Source organism: Pristis pectinata, chromosome 2, assembly GCF_009764475.1.
Source record: "Pristis pectinata isolate sPriPec2 chromosome 2, sPriPec2.1.pri, whole genome shotgun sequence".
Taxonomy (NCBI): Eukaryota; Metazoa; Chordata; class Chondrichthyes; order Rhinopristiformes; family Pristidae; genus Pristis; species Pristis pectinata.
The window spans coordinates 143,858,382-143,874,588 of NC_067406.1; the positions used below are offsets into that span (position 1 = coordinate 143,858,382).

The window sequence follows — 16,207 nt, forward strand, 5'->3', positions numbered from 1 at the left end:
TCTCTGTCAGTGCCCTTGATGCGATGGGACCCCCCCCCCCACCACCCCCCCGCCCCCCCCCCCCCACCCCAGTGTTCACCCTCCACTTACCGGGGTTGTCCTGGTTCTCAGGATGATTCCCTCTTGGGGCACTGGGGAGGGCAGGAAGTGGTGGCGCCCATGGTGCATGTCCTGTAACGTCAGGGATCCTCTCACTGGGAGTGGGAGCTTGTTCTCCGGTGTTTGCTCCCCGTTAACCCTTGTCCATCAGAGACTTGGCCAATGCCTGTCTCTCTGCATCCTCTGACTGTCGGTTTCGGTTTCAGACCTCCCTGCTGGCTCTGTGACACTGAAGCTTCACAGCAGAGGAATCCTCCTGGGCACTGCCCAGCTAATCTACTTCAGCCCCATTGAGGAGATCGAACGCCTGCTGCTCAAGGTGACTGACCCGGTCGAGTTTATCCGCCAGGTAAGGATCACCCTGCTGCAGGCACCCCTCGCCGTTACCCGGCCGACGGGTCAGCCCACCACCAGAAGAAACCCCACAAGATCTGGGCGGGTTTGGACAGTCCCACTGACACCAGATGAGGAGAGCTTTGGGAAGGGTGTGGAGGAGAGGTACAGGCGTGGTCCAGGGGTGAGGGGCTTCAGTCCTGGGGAGGTTCTGGGAAAGATGTGGCGGTTCTACTCAGAGCAGTTAAGGTTCAGAGGAGATTGAGTGTTGAGGTTTGATGGGTGTTTCCAGTAACAGGACGGAGGGTGACCGGTACACACGGGGTGAAGGAATGGGCAGGAGAAGCAGAGGGGAGAGGAGGGGAGTGTTTCAACGGTGAATTCTGGGGGCTGGGATGCACTGCCTGTCCGGGTGGTGGGGGGACATTCCCTGGCACTGGAGAACGAGGGGAGAGATGGAGGGGTTCACCGTACTGCCCTGCGTTTTTGCTGCTGATGTTTCATTGGTAAATGATTCAGGTGGGGCAGTGGTGTGGAGAGGCTGGTCTGAACATTGATGTTCTGATATGGTTGCAGAGAATAAAACTTTCACTTTTAGTCAGGTAGAGAAATGGGAGATTACTAATGTAGAACTTGAGTTTATTGCTTCTGGTTGTTGTGAGAAGTGGTTAGGCTCAAGGGTCGATGTGTGGACTGGTCGTGTGTGAGACTGTTGGTCCGAGAAACCAAACCTGGATGGAGAATTTGTATAACTTCTTTTTTAAACTTATATGAAGTCAGACTTTTTTATTTGCCAGTTTTATGTGGAGGCTCGCAGACTGTGAAGGAGAGTTTACACTGAACAGATAGCACATGGGGAGGGGCAGGGGGAGGGAGAGGGACGAACTGACGCCTCTCCCACAGACAGGTGTGAATGGCCTCCTCTGCTCCCTTATTTTTGAGGCAAAGCAGAAGAATGGAACTAGCGTTGTGACTAAAGTGAAATGGAGATGCAGTTTTTTGGGAAGTCTCTACATCTTTGGTTTAAAACAGGATGTAGTGAACAATGGGACATTTGTTACCTGTTCCACTTTGTTTGACGTATGGGGTTTATCTTTGCTTGTGTGTGCGGATGGGTGCGTGTGCACGGGCGGGTGCATGTGTGTTCGTGTGCGGGGGTGTGTGTGCGTGGGTGCACGGATGGGTGCGTGTGCATGGGCGGGTGCATGTGTGTTCGTGTGCGGGGGTGTGTGTGCGTGGGTGCACGGATGGGTGCGTGTGCACGGGCGGGTGCATGTGTGTTCGTGTGCGGGGGTGTGTGTGCGTGGGTGCACGGATGGGTGCGTGTGCACGGGCGGGTGCATGTGTGTTCGTGTGCGGGGGTGTGTGTGCGTGGGTGCACGGATGGGTGCGTGTGCACGGGCGGGTGCATGTGTGTTCGTGTGCGGGGGTGTGTGTGCGTGGGTGCACGGATGGGTGCATGTGCACGGGCGGGTGCATGTGTGTTCGTGTGTGGGGGTGTGTGTGCGGGTGCGTGTGTGTGTGGGTGTGTGCGTGCGCGCGCTCGGGTGTGTGTGTGCGTGTGTGTGCAGGTGCGTGTGCGTGTGGGTGTGGGTGTCAGGTGTCGTTGACAGAACAAATGGTGCAAATCCAGTTTCTACCATGGATTTTCTGGGAAGTGAACGGGAACAGACTCCATCTCTGTGGACGATCGGCTCCCAGCTGTTGGGCTAAGCTGAGTCCGGCCAAACAGCCAGAGTCTCTGGGAGTGACCAGAGATCGTCCTGAGGCCACCTCCCTCTCACACTGCCCCAGGGACCAGAGTGGCGAGTAAACCACCTCTACATCAGGCACGCACACACACGCATGCATAGGCACGCACAGAGACACAGACACATGCACACAGATCCATGCAGAGGGACACAGACGCGCGCGCGCACACACACACACACACACACACACACACACACACACACACACACAATATCTACGCAGAAACTGGACTGCATCAATTAATGTATGGATGTGCAAACAAATAAGTGTAATTGGCCTGTGTGTGTGTGCGCGCACGTGTGTGTGTGCGTGTGTGTGTGTGTGTGGATAAGTGTACTTCTGCAAGAGGACCGTATCTCTGGCTTGTGCCTCATTAGATCATGTGCTCTGTGCTACAGGGAATCCCACCCCTGGGGAACCTCTGGAGTTGTCTCCTGCGAGACTTGGATATCCCACTCCTCCCAGCATCCTGCACCTGCCTCCTGGCACGGACCTCATCTACCGGGACCGCGGGCTGGAGAGGTGTCGCTGGTGTGAGGTCCCGAGGATCAGCCCTTGGCCTTCAGTTACCGACTGCCAATGAGCTGGGGCAGGGGCAGGGTGTGAGGTGCCCACGTCCGGCCATGGCACAGCAAGTGGGAGACCCTTTTGTGATGAGGATATCTGGACCCTGCAAGTGGATAGAGAGAGACTGTGGGTGGGTGAAGAGCTGGTAAATGGGGTTTAATGTAGGGAGGTGTGAGGTCCTGCACTTCGATAAGGGAAAACAAAAGGTGGATTATTATCTAAACGGAGAGAGGCTGCACATGAGCAAATTTCAGAGGGGCTGGGTGTTCTGGTGCATGAATGAGCAGGCAGGTCCAACAAGTAGTTCAGGGAGTAAATGGCACGTTTAGTGCAAGTGGGTGGGGTCCAGACATTGGGGCAGTATTGTTGCACTTGTCCAGGGTGTGTGTGAGGCCACACCTGGGGTACTGTGCACAGGAGGCCCTCTCCAGTGACCTTGTACCTGGTGTGTAGGTGAGTCATAAGGGTACAATACAGCACGGATACAGGCCCTTCGGCCCAACCAGTCCATATCGACCACGGTGCCCACCCAGCTAGTCCCAAATTCCTGCGTTCGGCCCATATCCCTCCAGGCCCCGCCCCTCCATGTACCTATCCAAGTGCTTTTTAAATGATACTGTCGTACCTGCCTCACCCACTTCCTCTGGCAGCTCGTTCCATACACTCACCACCCTCTGTGTGAAAAAGTTGCCCCTCAGGTCCCTTGTAAATCTTTCCCCTCTCACCTTAAACCTCTGCCCCCGAGTGTTGGACTCTCCTACCCTGGGGAAAAGACTGTTACTATCCACCTTATCTATGCCTCTCAATTTTATACACCTTTATAAGGTCACCCCTCATTCTCCTACGTTCCAAGGAATAAAGACCTAAATAAGGAGTGGCAGAATCTGGGGGGAGTTGATGGGAGTGTGGGGAGAATAAAACATGCGATCAGTGTAGGATTGGTGTAAGTGGGTGAATGATGGTCAGCAGGGACTGGATGGGCCGAAGGGCCTGTTTCCCGGCTGGATGACTCTACAGCACGATCTCCTCTGCTAGCAGCAAGTGTGACCGGAGGGTGTTGGAGACCAGTTTGTGGTGGCAGGGTTAGCTACAGCTGCAGCACAAGTTGCACCTGTTTCTCAATGTCCAACCTGCCTGTCGCAGGTTCCCTGCTGTCAGCCGGGTTGGGTTTGGAGGGAGGTGCGGCCGTGAGCTTCCTCAGCACGAGTCCACTGTCCGCCAGTCCACAAACCTCTCCACGTGTGGCTCCGCTTCCTGCTGAACGACCGGCTGTGGGGAAGCCTTCCTTCCTCCTCTGGTTCTCCTGCCGATGATACACAGAACATAGAACGTAGAGCATAGAGCATAGAACAGTACACAGAACAGGCCCTTCGGCCCACGATGTTGTGCCGACAGAGCTATTCCCTCCTACCTACAAAATGCCCACATCCCTCCATTTTCCTCTCATTCATGTGCCCGTCCAAGCCCCTCTTAAAAGCCCCCAATGAATTTGCCTCCTCCACCCTATCAGGCAACACAATCCAGGCATCCACCACTCTCTCAGTAAAAAACGTACCCCTCACGTCTGTTCTGAACCTACCCCCCTCACCTTAAATGCATGCCCTCTGGTATTGGATCGCTCAATAATGGAAAAAAGATATTGCTTGTCCACCCTATCTATGTCACTCATAATTTTATACACTTCCAACAGATCACCCCTCAGCCTCTGCCGCTCCAAAGAAAAGAGCCCAAGTTTGTCCAGCCTCTGCTGATAGCACATGCCCTCTAATCCAGGCAGCATCCTGGTAAACCTCCCCTGCACCCTCTCTAAAGCCTCGACATCCTTCCTGTAGTGAGATGACCAGAATTGCACACAATGTTCTAAATGTGGCCTAACCAGAGTTCTATAGAGATGCATCATAACTTGACTCCTATACTCAGTACCCTGATTAATGAAAGCAAGCATCCCATAAGCCTTCCTAACCACCCCATTTACCTGTGTAGCCACTTTCAATGAGCCATGGACTTACACCCCAAGGCCTCTCTGCTCTTCAACACTGTTAAGGGTCTTGCCCTTAAGAGTGTACTGCCTCTTAACATTAGTCCCACCAAGGTGCAACACCTCCCATTTATCAGGGTTAAACTCCATCTGCCATTTCTCTGCCCACCTCTGCAACTGATCTATATCACGTTGTATCTGTCACCAGTCTTCTACACTGTTCACAACTCCACCAATCTTGGTATCGTCTGCAAACTTACTAACCCACCCATCAACATACTCATCCAGGTCATTTATGTATATCACAAACAGCAGAGGTCCCAGCACAGATCGCTGCGGAACACCACTACTCACAGACCTCCAGCCCAAATGTCCCTTCAACCACCACCCTTTGTCCTCTACGGGCAAGTCAGTTCTGGGTCCACACAGCCGATTCTCCACTGACCCCATGCATCCAAACTTTCTTGATTAACCTATTACGTGGGACCTTGTCAAATGCCTTACTGAAGTCCATATAGATGACATCCACAGCTCTACCTTCGTCAATCTCTCTCGTCACCTTGTCAAAAAACTCAACCCGATTAGTAAGACACGACTTGCCCCACACAAAGCCACGCTGGCTTTCCCTAATCAAGCCATTGGATTCCAGATGCTCATATATCCTATCTCTAAGAATTTTCTCCAGCAATTTCCCTACAACTGCCGTGAGACTCACCAGTCTATAGTTCCCCGGATTTTCCCTTGGTCTTTTCTTGAATAGAGGAACAACATTAGCCACTCGCCAGTCCTCAGGGACCTCACCCGTGGTCAAAGAGGACACAAAGATACTGGTCGAGGCCCCAGCAATTTCCTCTGTCACCTCCCTCAGTAACCTGGTGTATATCCCATCAGGCCCCGGGGACTTATCCACCTTAATACTGTTTCGGAGACCTAACACTACCTCCCCCTTGACCTCTAAATGCCCTAACATGTTTCCACCCTCAGTTCCAATTTCTGCATCCTGCATGTCCCTTTCCTGGGTCAATACTGAAGAGAAATACTCATTCAGAACCTCACCCACATCCTCTGCATCCAAACATAGATTCCCTTCTTTATCCATAAGTGATCCTACACTCTCCCTCGTTATCCTCCTATTCCTGACGTAGGTATAGAATGCCTTTGGATTCTCCTTAATCCTACTTGCTAAGGACTTTTCATGGCCCCTCCTGGCTTTCCTAATTCCTTTCTTTTCATTTCTAGCTTCTCTATAATCTTCACGTGCTCTGTCTGATCCCAACTTCCGAAGCTCTACATACTTGTCCTTTTTCTTCTTGACTAAGTTCATCACTTCTCTGGACATCCAAGGTTCCCTCATTTTACCGTTCGTGTCCTTCCTTCTAATCAGGACAAACCTGTCCTGTAGCCTCAGTATTTGTTCCACACACTCGATGTGGACTGTAGCATTGTGCGTTCTGGACCAGTAGCTGGATCAGATCGACGTGGATGTAGCGTTAATGTGGGGTCAGGGAGGATTGGTTCCAACAGCCCCTCCCTCGAGCCCGGTGGTCTCGAAGCTCCGTCCGGTCACCAGCCAGTAGTGGGGGAGGTGGCACGATGCTGTCCTGCCGGAGAAGGATCCTCTCTGTGCTCAGCTTCACCTGTTTGGCTGGATGGAAAGACCGGACTATGGAACAAAGGGTGGTAGGATTGGAGCTTCAAACGGCAAACCTGTAGGTTGGGATCTCCGGATCGGACTGACTTCTCAGGTGAGGGGCAAGGGCAGAATTCGGGGCAATGTCGGGAAGCTCTTCCACTCACACAGTGGGCAGGGGACGTCTGGAACTTTGTCCCCCTCTGGGATCAGTTGGGAATGGTCGATCGTTGGGGTCATGGTTTGGATGGAGTTCAGATGGGGATGAGCTGTGATAGACCTGCCCGATGGGCTGAACGACCTGGTGCTCCAGCGTTCTGTTATTTCCACACGTTGGGGGAAGCCCCTGTTGCCATGACTGCAGCTGTGTGTTGGTTTCCTTCCAGGCGTTCCAGATTTCCACCCAGACTCAACTGGACGAACTGCTCACCAAGTCGCTCCAGAATTCCCTGCCTCCCAGTGGGATCGGAGCATTCCAGAGTGTCGGAACAGGCAGCCACTCTCCTCCCCCACACAGTAAGTGTACAGCACATAACACAGTCCTGTCAGATCTAGTGCCAGCTGGGGCAGAGACCGTACAGGACCTGGTGTTGGGAAGGGAGCTTGGCCGGGTGACTGGCCTTGCAGTGGGAGAGCACTTTGGGAACACTGATCACACCTCCCCAAGTCTTGACATAGTTACAAAGAAGGATACGTCTGGACCTTGCAGGAAAGTACTAAGTTCGGGGAGGGCAAATTACAACATTATTGGACAGGAGCTGGGGGTTAATTGGGAGTTGCTGTTATTGGGCAATTCCACATCTGATGTGGGAGTTGTTTACAGACCAACTGATCAGAGCTCTGGACCAGCATGTTCCAGTAAGGAGCAAGGACAACGATGGCAAGGTAAGGGAACTTTGGATGACAAGAGAAGTGAATTTAGTCAAGAAGAAAAAGGAAGCACATGTAAAGTTTAGGAAGCTAAGATCAGACAGGGCCTTTGAGGAATATAAAGATAGCAGGAAAGAGCTCAAACAGGGGATTAGGATGGCCAAAAAGAGCCATGAAATGTCCTGGACAATTAGAATTAGAGAGAATCCCAAGGCAATTTATACCTACATTTAAAACAAGAGGGTAACTAGGGAGAGGGTAGGACCACTCAAGGATTAAGGAGGGAATTTCTGCTTGGACTCAGAGGAACTTTGTGTCAGTATTCACCAAGGACATGGTGGACAGAGAGAGCAGGGTGGGGCACGTGCTAATGTGCTGGGGCATGTTGAGGTCAAGGTGGAGGTGGTGCTGGGCATCAGGGCATCAAGGTCGATGTCCCCAGGGCCTGATGGGCTATATCCCAGGTTACTGAAAGAGGTAAGAGAGGGGATTGCTGGGGTCTTGACAAAGATCGTTGTGTCCTCACTAGCAACAGGCGAGGTCCCGGAGGACTGGAGAGTAGCAAATGTTGTGCCTTTGTTTAAGAAGGGGAATAGGGATAATCCAGGAAATTATAAACTGGTGAGCCTCACGTCAGTGGTAGGGAAGCTATTGGAGAGGATTCTTAGGGATAAGATTTATACACATTTGGAAAAACATGGCCTGATTAGGGACAGTCAGCGTGGCTTTGTGCAGGGCAGGTCATGTCTTACTAACTTGATTGAGTTTTTGAGGAGGTGACGAAGATGATTGAAGAGGGGAGGGCAGTGGGTGGTGTCTACGTGGACTTCAGTAAGGCAGTTGACAAGGTCCCTCTTGATAGGCTGATCCAGAAGATTAAGATGCGTGGGATCCATGGGGATCTGGTAGCTTGGATTCAGAATCGACTTGCCTGTAGAAGACAGAGGGAAGTGGTGGAGGGGTGTAATTCTGGCTGGAGGTCCGTGACCTGTGGTGTTCCGTACGGTGCTGGGGCCTCTGTCGTTTGTGGTATAAATATATATATATATATATATATATATATATATATATATATATATATATATATATATAAATGACTTGGATGAAAATATGGGTGGGTCAGTAAGTCTGTAGACAACACAGAGATTGGTGGAGTTGCCATCAGTGAAGATTTTCAAAGGATACAGCGGGATACAGATCAATGCAGATATGGGCGGAGCAGTGGCAGGTGGAGGTTAATCTTGAGCAAGTGTGAGGTGTTGCCCTTTGGGAGGTCAGACGTAAGGGGACACGACACAGTTAATGGCAGGATCCTTAACAGCGTCGATGTACAGAGGGATCTCGGGGTTGAAGTCCGTAGCTCCCTGAAAGTGGCCACACAAGTAGATAGGGTGGTAAAGAAGGTGTGTGGCATGCTTGACTTCATTGGTTGGGGCATTGGCTATAAAAGTGAGGAAGTCACGTTGCAGCTGTATAAAACTTTGGTCAGGCCACACTTGAAGTATTGCGTGCAATTCTGGTCACCCCATTACAGGAAGGATGTGGAGACTGGAGAGGGTGCAGAAGAGGTTCACCAGGATGCTGCCTGGATTAGAAGGTATGAGCTCTCAGGAGAGGTTGGCCAACTTGTGTTTCTTTCTCTGAAGTGTCAGAGGCTAAGGGGAGACCTGATGGAGGTTGATAAAGTTATGAGAGGCACAGATAGGGGAGACAGCCAGAACCTTTTTCCCAGGGTAGCAATGTCAAATATTAGATGGCATGAATTTAAGGTGAGGGGGGGAAAGTTCAGAGGAGGTGTGTGGGGCAAGTTCTTTTACACAGAGAGTGGTGAGTGCCTGGAATGGGCTGCCAGGGATGGTGGTGGAGGCAGATACCACAGTAGAGTTTAAGAGTCTTTTAGACAGACACGTGAACGTGACAGGAATCGATAATTTGCAGACAGAAGGGATTTAGTTTAAGTCGTGATTGGCACGGACATGGGGGGCTTAAGGGCCTGTTCCCGTGCTGCACTGTTCCGTGTTCCATGTTCTATGCTGCCATTGACCCACGTGGTGGGCTGGGTCAGCCCCCACCCACAGCCCACACAGCTGACAGCCCACTGCTGGGGAGGGGTGAGGTTGGGAAGGGTCGGAGGGTGAAACCCTCGGTACGGGATGGGCAGAGTAACAGAGGGTGCAAGTTAACCCTGACGAACTGTGAGGGCCAAGGCGAGGTGGGGCACCATGAATGGTAGGGCTCCGGGAAGTATTGAAGGAACTGGGTGACCTTGGTACAAGAATCAGGAGCAAGAGTAGGTCTGTCAGCTCCTCAAACCTACCCCACCATTCGTACCATCACGGCTGATCTACGTCGGCCTCATCTCCTCTCTGCGCCAGTCCTCCACATTCCTCCCTTCCGCCGGCTATCAAACATTTATCCACCTCCACGTTAGTCACCTTGAAGGTGCAGCTTCCGCACCCAGCGGGGCAGAGTTCCAGAGGTTCACCACCCTCTGGGGGAAGAGGACCCTGGGGAATATTGTGGAACAGGGGACCTTGGTATACCAGTCTGAAGGTCCCTGAAGGTGGTAGCACAGGCAGATAGGGCAGTGAAGACGTGTTCAGATTACCTGGGGACACTGGGACTGCAGCCGCTGGAATCTGGAACAACAAACAATCTGCTGGAGGAGCTCAGCAGGTCGAGCAGCGTCTGTGGGGGGAGAGGAACTGTCAACGTTTTGGGTCGAGACCCTGCACGATGACAGAAGAGCTGCTCTCATTAATGGGCCAAACAGTCTAAGAGCAGGGAAGCTGCGGTACAGTGTTATAAACCATTGGTTGGGCTGCAAGTGGGGAGCCATCGTGGCTGTCACACCGTAAGGACAGAACTGTACTGGAGAGGGTGTCGAGCAAATTCCCTGGTAATGTTCCCTGGGATGGGATGTTCAGTGAGGAGAGATGGGAGGGGCTGGCTCTGTTCTCCCTGGAGCGGGGGGGTCTGAGGGGGGAGCGGGGGGGTCTGAGGGAGGAGCGGGGGGTCTGAGGGAGGAGCGGGGGAGCTGAGGGTGGAGTGGGGGGGCTGAGGGGGGAGCAGGGGGTCTGAGAGAGGAGCAGTGAGGTGGGGGGGAGCGGGGTGGGGAGGGGGAGTGGGGAGGTGAGGGGGGAGCGGGGGAGGTGAGGGGGGAACAGGGGGTCTGAGGGAGGAGCAGTGAGGTGAGGGGGGAGTGGGGTGAGGTGAGGGGGAGCGGGGGTGGGGAGGTGGGAGTGGGGGAGGTGAGGGGGAGGTGGGGAGCAGGGAGGCTGAGGGGGAAGCGGGGGTGGGGAGGGGGGAGCGGGGAGGTGAGGGGGGAGCGGGGGTGGGGGGGGCGCGGGGGAGGTGGGGGGAGCAAGGTGAGCGGGGAGATGAGGGGGGAGCGGGTGAGGTGAGGGGGAGCGGGGATGGGGAGGGGGGAGCGGGGAGGTGAGGGGGAGCGGGGGTGGGGAGGGGGGAGCGGGGAGGTGAGGGGGAGCGGGGATGGGGAGGGGGAGCGGGGAGGTGGGGGGAGCGGGGGTGGGGAGGGGGAGCGGGGAGGTGGGGGGAGCAGGGGTGGGGAGGGGGCAAGGTGAGCGGGGAGATGAGGGGGGAGCGGGTGAGGTGAGGGGGAGGGGGGAGCGGGGAGGTGAGGGGGAGCGGGGGTGGGGAGGGGGAGCGGGGAGGTGGGGGGAGCAGGGATGGGGAGGGGGGAGCAGGGGAGGTGGGGGGAGCAGGGGTGGGGAGGGGGGCAAGGTGAGCGGGGGAGATGAGGGGGGAGCGGGTGAGGTGCCCCAGATGAAGGGCGTCAGTAGTGGGAAAATGTTTCTCATGGAGGTGCTTAAAGCCAGAGGGCATCGGTGTAGGGTGGCGGGGGGGGGGGGGGGCTGAAGGGGAACGGGGTGAGGGGGGAGCGGAGGGGGAACGGGGGTGCTGAGGGTGGAGCGGGGAGGGGGAGGCCAGCCGTGGCCTTGAACCGTCCCACACACCAATCTCTCAGGTTGTCACAGACATTTATAAAATTTAAAAACAATTTCAAAAATGACTAAAATTTAAAAGCCAAAGGCCAGATACTCTGAAGCAATAAAGCCTGTGTTAGAACCACAGTGCAGTCTCACACGTTAGTCCTGAACTTCAAAGTTTACGTCTGACGTGACGGCGGGGGGGGTACGGGTTACCAGCAACGAGTCCAAAAGTGACAGACACGGGAGGTCAGAGCTGATTGGTGGACTGGCCTGACACATTACCGTTTAATTTTAGCAATGATCAGTGAGAAGTGAAACCTTCTGGGAGGAAGAAGATGAGAGGCTGTCATTCCTGAGGCTGTCAGATGTGGAGGGTTTGTAGGACAGATCACCAGCAGCAGGCGGTGCATGTCTGGTGTGACGCTCCAGGGGTCCTGCTGCTGGTGTCCCAGATTCCAGATTATCCACTGAATTTAAGTTCCACAAATGTCGGTGTGGACTTGAACTTGGGTTCAGGCACTGGATTCCGGGCTTGTTAATTGAGGTCACGTTTACCAACACCAGCAATTGAAGATGCTTTGTATAAATCCCTGGTACTGTCCCTACAGGACTAGTAACCCAGACCCTGGGTACTGGTGACACCAGAGGCTGCAGCTACAGGAATCTAGAGCAACACAAAAGCTGGAGGAGCTCAGTGGGTCAGGCAGCATCTGTGGGGGGAGCTGGACAGTCGACATTTGTTGATGAAGGGTCTCGGCGTGAAATGTTGACTGTCCATTTCCCTCTCTAGGGCAGGCATGGCAGTGTAGCAGTTAGTGTAACGCTATTACAGCGCCAGCGACCCGGGTTCAATTCCCACCGCTGTCTGTAAGGAGTTTGTACGTTCTGCCCGTGTCTGCGTGGGTTTCCTCCGGGTGCTCCGGTTTCCTCCCACATTCCAAAGACGCAGGGGTTAGGAAGTTGTGGATATGCTATGTTGGTGCCGGAAGCGTGGCAACACTTGCGGGCTGCCCCCAGAACACTCTACGCAAACGATGCATTTCACTGTGTTTCGAGGTACATGTGACTAATGAAGAAATCTTATCTGACCTGACCTGATAGCTGCTGCCTGACCCGCTGAGTTCCTCCAGCGTTTTGTGTGTTGCCTGGGTATTGGTAACTGGTTTATTATGGTCACATGTACCAAGGTTTAGTGAAAAGCTTTTGTTTGTGCACCATCCAGACAGATAATTCCATACATCAGTACATCGAGGTAGTTAAAAGGAAAACAGAATGCAAAATAAACTGTTACAGTTACAGAGAAAGTGCGGTGCAGGCAGACAGTAAGGTGCGAAGGCCACAATGAAGTGGACTGGGAGATCAGGAGTTCACCTTAAAGGTGTGTGGGTTGGTGGGTAAATTGCCCCTATTGTGTAGGTGAGGGGTAGAATCTGGGGGGGGGGAGTTGATGATCCCTCACACTGGGCCTCCTGCAGCACCCACACTGGCCCCAGAACTGGACGCAATTTTCATCTGTCCCTCACTGCCCGTGGGTCAGTGTGGGTCACCTGGGACTGAGGGGCATTTCAGAGGGTGTTTAATGGTCTCCACACTGGTGGGCCTGGAGTTACAGGGAGGGTGGGCAGATTCTTCCCCTGAAGGACTTCAGTGAGCAGATTGGATTGTACACCAACCCAGCGGTCCTGTGGGCACATTCCCAGCCCACACTGTTGTCCCAGATTCCAGATGATTAACTGAATTTAATTTTCACAACAGCAGCACAGAGGACTCTGCAAATATCCTTCAGATAACAGGATAAATATCCTTTCAAACAACATGAGCAACTTGTGCTGCCAGGGTGGGGGTGGGGGTGGAGGCAGATACGATAGAGGCGTGTGAGAGGCTCTCAGATAGGCACATGGATGTACAGGGAATGGAGGAACATTGTGTACTTTCCTATGTTCTGTGTAACTTGTAAAATTTCCAAACACAAGGAATAACATGTTGGAGAAATTCACAAGGCTGAAGGTGGACGAGTCACCAGGAGCCGATGGACTGCACACTTGGGATTTAAAGGAAGTGGCTGAAGAGGCAGTGGACCCTTTGGTTGAAATTTTTCATAACTTGCCTAAGTGCAGGAAGGTACCAGAAGATTGGAAAACAGCCAGTGTGACCCCACCCCCTCATTCAAACAGAGAAGTCAGAAGACAGGGAACTACAGGCCAAATCGTTCAGCAGCTATTATTGGCAGGATGCTCGAATCAATAATCGAAGAGGAGATATCATTTAGGAAAGCTGAATATAATCAAACCGAGTTAACGTGGGTTAATGAGAAGTAAATCATATTTGACAAACTTGTCCAAATTCTTTGAGGATGTGACAGGGAGAATTGACAGAGGGGACCTGTGGATGTAGTGTGCTTAGATTTCCAAACGGCATTTGATAAATTGAGACTGGGGCAGTGGAAGTAGTTTGGCATTGATGCAGGGCTGTGGGGGCTCTCCCCACAGGCCTGTATCGTTCCCACACTAATCCCACTGCCCTGCTCTCTCCTCGCAGCCCTGTACGATTCCCAAACTAATCCCACTGCCCCATAGAAGACAGAATTAGTAAGTGTTTCTCCCTGTCTCTGGTCGAGAGAGCTCGCACCCGTATCTCTGCCATTTCCCGCACCTCTGCTCTCACCCCCACCCCTCCCAGACCCAACAGGGATGGGGTCCCTCTTTCCTCACATTTCATCCCACCAGCCTGGGTATCCAACACCTCATCCTCCGCCACTTCCGCCACCTCCAACAGGACCCCACCACCCCTTTTTGCCTTTCACAGGGACCGCTCTCTCCACGACTCCCTAGTTCACTCCTCCCACCCCGGGAACTTTCCACTGCCCCCGCCATAGGTGCAACACCTGCCCCTACACCACCTCCGTCCAGGGACCCAAACAGTCCTTTCAGGTGAGACAGAGATTCACCTGCACCTCCCTTAATATCATCGACTGCATTCGGTGCTCCAAGTATGGCCTCCTCTACATCAGTGAGACCAAACACAGACTCGGTGACCGTTTCACAGAACACCTGCGCTCTGTCCGTAACCGCAATTTGCGTCTCCCCGTTGCCGGTCACTTCAACTCCCCCTCCCACACTACCACTGATCTGTCAGTCCTCGGCCTCCTCCACTGCCGGGAGAATTCCAAGCACAAACTGGAGGAACAGCACCTCATTTTCCATCTTGGAACCTTGCAGCCTAACGGCATGAACATTGAATTCTCCCATTTCAGGTAATCCCCACCCCCTTTCCCCACAACCACCTCCCCCCCACGCTCCTTCTCTTCTTCCCTTTCCTAGCCTACCTCTCTTTTGTCTACCCTCTTTTTCCTCCTTACCTGTGACCCACCCCTGGTGGATCTGCTCTCCCCTCCTCCCCCACACCTGCCTATCACTGTCTCTCACCTGCATCTACCTATCACCACCCCGTGCCCACCCCGCCTCCCCTCTTTTGTCCACCTATCACTGCTCTGCTTTTCCCTCCTATATATCGGGCTTCCCCTTTTCCTATCTCCAGTCCTGAGGAAGGGTCCTGACCCGAAACGTTGACCGCCTGCTTTTCTCCACGGATGCTACCTGGCCTGCTGAGTTCCCCCAGCAGCATCGTGTTTTTCATCTAGATTCCAGCATCTGTGGTCCTTTGTTTCTCAAGTGCTTTTTAAATGTTGATGTTGAATTTTGGCGTCCTTGATTACACGTCACTGAGAGTGCAGGCAGTACGTTGGTCTTTACTGCGAGACTATTTGAGAACGAGGTTTTGCTGCAATTGTACGGGGTCTTGGTGAGACCACACCCGGATCATTGCTGCACTTTCAGTATCCTCTCCCATGGAAGGATATAGATGCCACAGAATTCATCAGATCCATTCCCGGGACGAAAGTGCACGAGACGGCTGATGCTCAAACCTGGAGCAACCATCTGCTGCACCTGCAGGGAGAAAGGAATTGTCGACATTTTGGGTTGAAACCCTGCATCAGGACTGAGAGGGGAGATGGCCAGTAACTGTTACAGGCTATCTCCCCTTCCACTCCCAGTCCTGGGGCCGGGCTTTGACCCAAATGTCAAAAATTCCTTTCCCCAAACAAATGCTGCTCGACCCACTGAGTTCCTCCAGCAGATTGTTTGTGGTTCCAGGGTTGGCTGTGTGAGGAGAGATTACATAGATCAGGGCTGGATCCTCTGGAGTTTCGAAGGAGAGATCTCAATGAAACTTGGAGGGCTGGATGGGGTGGATGCAGGGAGGGTGTTTCCCCTTGCTGAGGAGTCGAGGACCAGGGGCCGTGTCTCAGAATAAGGAGCAGACCATTCAGGTCTGAGGTGTGGAGAGATTTTACCACAAGTGGTGAGACCTGGAACTCTGCTGTAGGAATTTGGACAGTCAGCCCTGACCCGGTCCCACTCTCTCTCAACAGGTGGGTCAGGATAGGTGGGTGTGCGTCAGGTATGGGTGTGAGACCAGGAGACTCGCAGGGTTAACCTGAGGTAGGTGGGTCCCACCGACTCTGAAAACCCGACAGCTGAAGGGAGGTGGGGAGAGTCTCCCAGAGGAGGGAGGACTGCCAGAGACCCAGGGGAGACTGAGGTCCCAGCCCCTCTGGATCGGACAACACTCCCCCTTACTCACCTCCCTCCTCTGCAACCCCTACCCACATCCCTCCACCCCACCTCTGCCTCCGATCCCCCCTCACCCTCCAACCCTGACCCCCCTCACTTTCCAACCCTGACCCCCCTCACCCTCCAACCCTGACCCCCTCACCCTCCACCCCGACCCCCCTCACCCTGTACCCCTGACCCCCCTCACCCTCCAACCCTGACCCCCTCACCCTCTACCCCAACCCCCTCTCCAACCCTGACCCCCCCACCCTCCACCCTGACCCCCCTCACCCTCCACCCCTGACCCCCCTCACCCTGTACCCTGATTCCCCCCCACCCCCATCCCTCTGTGTCACGTAACCAAGCAACAGGTGGAAGACACTACCCCGATCTGATCTCCGGACCCTCCCAG

The 16,207-nt window shown here is 53.7% G+C and overlaps 1 protein-coding gene across 2 annotated transcripts in view; it reads left to right on the forward strand.

Moving 5' to 3' along the window:
- The window catches only part of LOC127586948 (phosphoinositide 3-kinase adapter protein 1-like), a 47,169-nt gene that overhangs the window by 11,092 nt on the left and 19,870 nt on the right, over positions 1-16,207 (forward strand). For both annotated transcript variants that reach the window (XM_052045003.1, XM_052044993.1), the window contains exons 5-6: positions 306-448; positions 6,746-6,875. In XM_052045003.1, coding sequence (XP_051900963.1) covers positions 306-448; positions 6,746-6,875 — 273 coding nt within the window. The remainder of the gene's footprint in view (positions 1-305; positions 449-6,745; positions 6,876-16,207) is intronic.